Consider the following 3,577-nt stretch of genomic DNA (forward strand, 5'->3'; position numbering starts at 1 on the left):
ATGACTACTCCAATACCACCTTAACGATTCTCGTCCTACAATCCCTTGAATATCTCATCTAAAATTCTTGGGACTCCATCAGACCTCTAAGCCATTAAACATGTTACCTTGGCCGTGCTAAATCATCATCATTCATACTCAACCTCGTCGAGTCACTATGTGAACTCCAAGTGCGTCTTGTTCAGTTCTTACATAATGCACACATTGCCTATTGCATTTGAGGTTTTTTTACAACACTGTCAACCCACATAAAGCATTTGTTTCTTGTACATATAAGATTACACTAATACTGGATAAGCAACTAACTTATACAACTAAAAACCTTCCATGTAACTAATTACGTCGCTGCAGTATGTTTTATCTTCCGTATACAAACATCCACAGCGATCATCCTTTTAGGGGTACAAAAACCAGAGGGAACCATCAGAAAAACATTCCTTGGGTAAGACCCATGCCACTCAGTGATATCGGTAGCCGATGACTTAAATTTGAGGCAACTAGCACAGTCAGAATCATGTCTCTCCACGGTAAGCTTGTACGAGAATTCCAATTTGAGAGATTTAGGCCTGAAGCAAACCATAGAAAGCTTATTACCCAGACCTGCAAAACTGTCGTTGAGGAGGAGGAAAAGATGGCCATCCTCTCCATACAAGGCTCGAAATGGGTCTATCTCACGCGGTTCATGCAGTTCAACCTTGAAGACTTGGTCATATTTAAATCTCACATATGGTGTATGTTCATTAATAAAGTGAGCAGACAGCATTTCTCTTGACCCATCAAAGTAACACTCACTGACAGGGCAGAAACATGGAGCGTAGCTGCATGCTTCTTCATGAGCATGTTTCTCTGTATAAGCCATGGTTCTGTTGCAGCCATATTTTTCGTAATTACAAGAGAATTTAATGGATTCTATCACCTTTTCAAGTATAAGACAGCGACTGTAACGAATTGTGTGAGAACATAAGTAGCATTTGTTTGAGAGCTTGGAGCAGCAAGAAGGACATGCAACATGGCCGTTTTGGCACTGAAAAAATTTGACAGATGGGCAAATAGCATCATATAATTGTAAAATCAACAGTTTAAAAACTAGATTAGGAACTACGACAGCAAATCATATATATCAAATAGTTAAAAAACAGCTGCTTCTTTCGATAGTAGAAGATGACAAATTTGGTGTGTGGTGGTATAAGAAACAAAAGTAGGATGTCTAAAAGCTAGAATATAGAAACTAACAATTTGAATAAACTCTTTAATACTAACTAGCATTTAAGAGAAAGAATACATAACAAGCAAGTAATCAACAACTCAATTGTGGCAATATACGCTGTAGTTGTTGGCTTAAATATGTCTTGGATAACTAGCTCGTTCATATTACAATGTGTTCATTAGGATATAAGGAAAATTTTACACGATTGAAGTGAAATCAATTGCCTTCTGAATTTACGTCCTTAGCAATGAAAACACAGTTCATTACTATAGCAGAGAGGAGAGTACTAAACTGGATGTACACTATTACTAGGAAAGATCAAATAAAATGTTTCTCTTATCAAAAGAATAAGATAAATTCGACAGTTAAAAGCTGAAAATAAAGCAAACTATATACATGTGATTTCAATCCACAAGCTATTACCTTATAGAGCTTAAAGTTATGATAGAATCATGAATTTAAAGCTAAAGTGGTAGAACACACAAACCAAGGTTTTATTCGTTGTTGCAAAGCAAAATGACTGCACATTAATCTTACATTAGGTCTTTGCTAGTTATGTTAAATGCAGAAGCATGAATACCAGAAGGGCCAAAATTTTGCCCTATTGGTGCAGTTTATTTAGGGTTTGGCCATCTATATCTTCTTCCTCGTTATTTTTGCATCTGCAATTCACCAATTTCAATACACCATCTCTTTCTTCTTGATTCTACACCTTTTGTCCCCTCGAGACGGTCTAGTGGCTAGCACATGAAGTGTTGCCACCATGAGATTTGGGATTCGAATCTTGACATAGCCGAGGTAAATACCTCCCTTATGTTAGTCACTATTCTCAAGGCTAGTAGCTGCTCGTGATTTACCTCCTCCGTGTTGGCCAGGACGGGTTGGCAGGGGCGCTGAGGGCGAGCGTATTCGCCTTTTGCCACCTTGATTCTACACCTTCTGGAACACTTGTCAATCAACTATTAGTTCTAATTTCACTAGTCTCAAAATGATCCAACTCCAATCAGCAGTATTCATAGGGTTGTAAATGAATTGGAGGTTCATGAACAAGCTTGGTGTTTGATTTGAAAGCTTGTTTATGTCCATTCAATTGTAAAAAAATATTTAAAATAAACAATCTTGAACACTAGTAAGCTTCGTTCATTAATGTTCATGAACAATGTTCGTCAACAATATTCATGAAAATGTTCATGAACAATTTGTGAATAAACTTATTTATTAACTTATATAAAATTTAATTGCCAAAAATATATATATGAAAATTGTTCATGAACAATTTTGTAGATTTTTTATGTTCTTTCCGAATCTAGTATTTATAATATATTAAAAATAAAGAAATAGTATAAATTTCATGAATAAATAAAAATTTAATATAAATTATAAGAATAACAAAGTTGATAGTTGAGCTCGATTGAAAACTTGAACAATGTTCATGAACAAGCTAGAGTTCTGCAATAAGTTTGTAATAAACAAGCTTGATAAGTAAACAAATAAGATTGATCACAACTAAGTTTGACTTGGCTTGGCTCATTTACAACCCTAGATTAAGAGTATTCATGTCAACTTGCTTAACTTGAATTGCTCTCACCACTAAATACATTCTTTTGCCAATTGGGAAACACTACTTCCAAATTTGGTATGAAATGATAAGGAAAATACAACTAACTGGTGTTCTATTGACCTATAAATCAAAAACATGAAGCAAAGCTCAAATTTTTTTCTGCAGATAAAGCAAAGGAAACTATATCATCAAAATTCAAGTCCTCAAATTATTCTTGTTGCAACATCGCCCTTTCGATTTACAGACCTAATTTAAGAAATCAAGGAAACTCACCCTCGTCTCCTCCACAAAGGTCATTGAAACCAACACAAAACTTGTGAAAGCCAAACCTGAAAAATTGGAGGCTGCAAGGGTTCAAAGCAGATGGAGCAATCAAGAACATCTGGATCGATCCGAACGCAGACGCCAGCATCTCCAGAAGACTCCCCTCTTTCATGGCAACTGGCCTCATCCTCAGCTCCCTCCAGTCCTATTTCATGCTCGTCGATGCCCGTCCGCTCTTGATCGTCTCCTTCCCCCAATTCACTGTCCTCTCCCCTCTTACTGCAGGCCTCTTCTTTCCATCTTCCTACCCTGCTCCTCTTCCTTCTCTCGGCGTTACCCTCCTCCAACGAGAATCTCGCCATGATCTCCTCGCCTTTCCTCTACTCTCTAGGGCAACATTTTCCCCAAATTACATTTCATACGGAAGTAAATAAAAGTCATCAAAATTTCAGTGCTAAGTCCGAAAATATCAAAGCGCCCGTAGTAAATTTCAGAGTCCAGATTATCTGATCCACTATCTCGGATTGTTTCCCAGTTCCTTCCAT

The 3,577-nt window shown here is 37.0% G+C and overlaps 1 protein-coding gene across 1 annotated transcript; it reads right to left on the reverse strand.

Moving 5' to 3' along the window:
* Window positions 1-216: 216 nt before the first annotated feature.
* Window positions 217-3,577, reverse strand: LOC122024235 (putative E3 ubiquitin-protein ligase SINA-like 6). The gene is made up of 2 exons (XM_042582799.1): window positions 3,098-3,577; window positions 217-1,024 (listed from the first exon to the last, which is right to left on the reverse strand). The coding sequence occupies exons 1-2, from the start codon at window positions 3,392-3,394 to the stop codon at window positions 338-340; spliced, it is 984 nt and encodes a 327-aa protein (XP_042438733.1). The 5' UTR covers window positions 3,395-3,577; the 3' UTR covers window positions 217-337.

Source organism: Zingiber officinale, chromosome 9B, assembly GCF_018446385.1.
Source record: "Zingiber officinale cultivar Zhangliang chromosome 9B, Zo_v1.1, whole genome shotgun sequence".
Taxonomy (NCBI): Eukaryota; Viridiplantae; Streptophyta; class Magnoliopsida; order Zingiberales; family Zingiberaceae; genus Zingiber; species Zingiber officinale.

What these genes read in the sequence shown, in the direction of transcription:
- LOC122024235 (XM_042582799.1), bottom strand. Translation starts at nt 3,394, where the DNA reads ATGGCGAGATTCTCGTTGGAGGAGGGTAACGCCGAGAGAAGGAAGAGG. An exon ending in TGCAGCCTCCAATTTTTCAG is followed by an intron (nt 1,025 to 3,097) that starts GTTTGGCTTTCA and finishes AAATTTTTTCAG; the next exon opens with TGCCAAAACGGCCATGTTGC.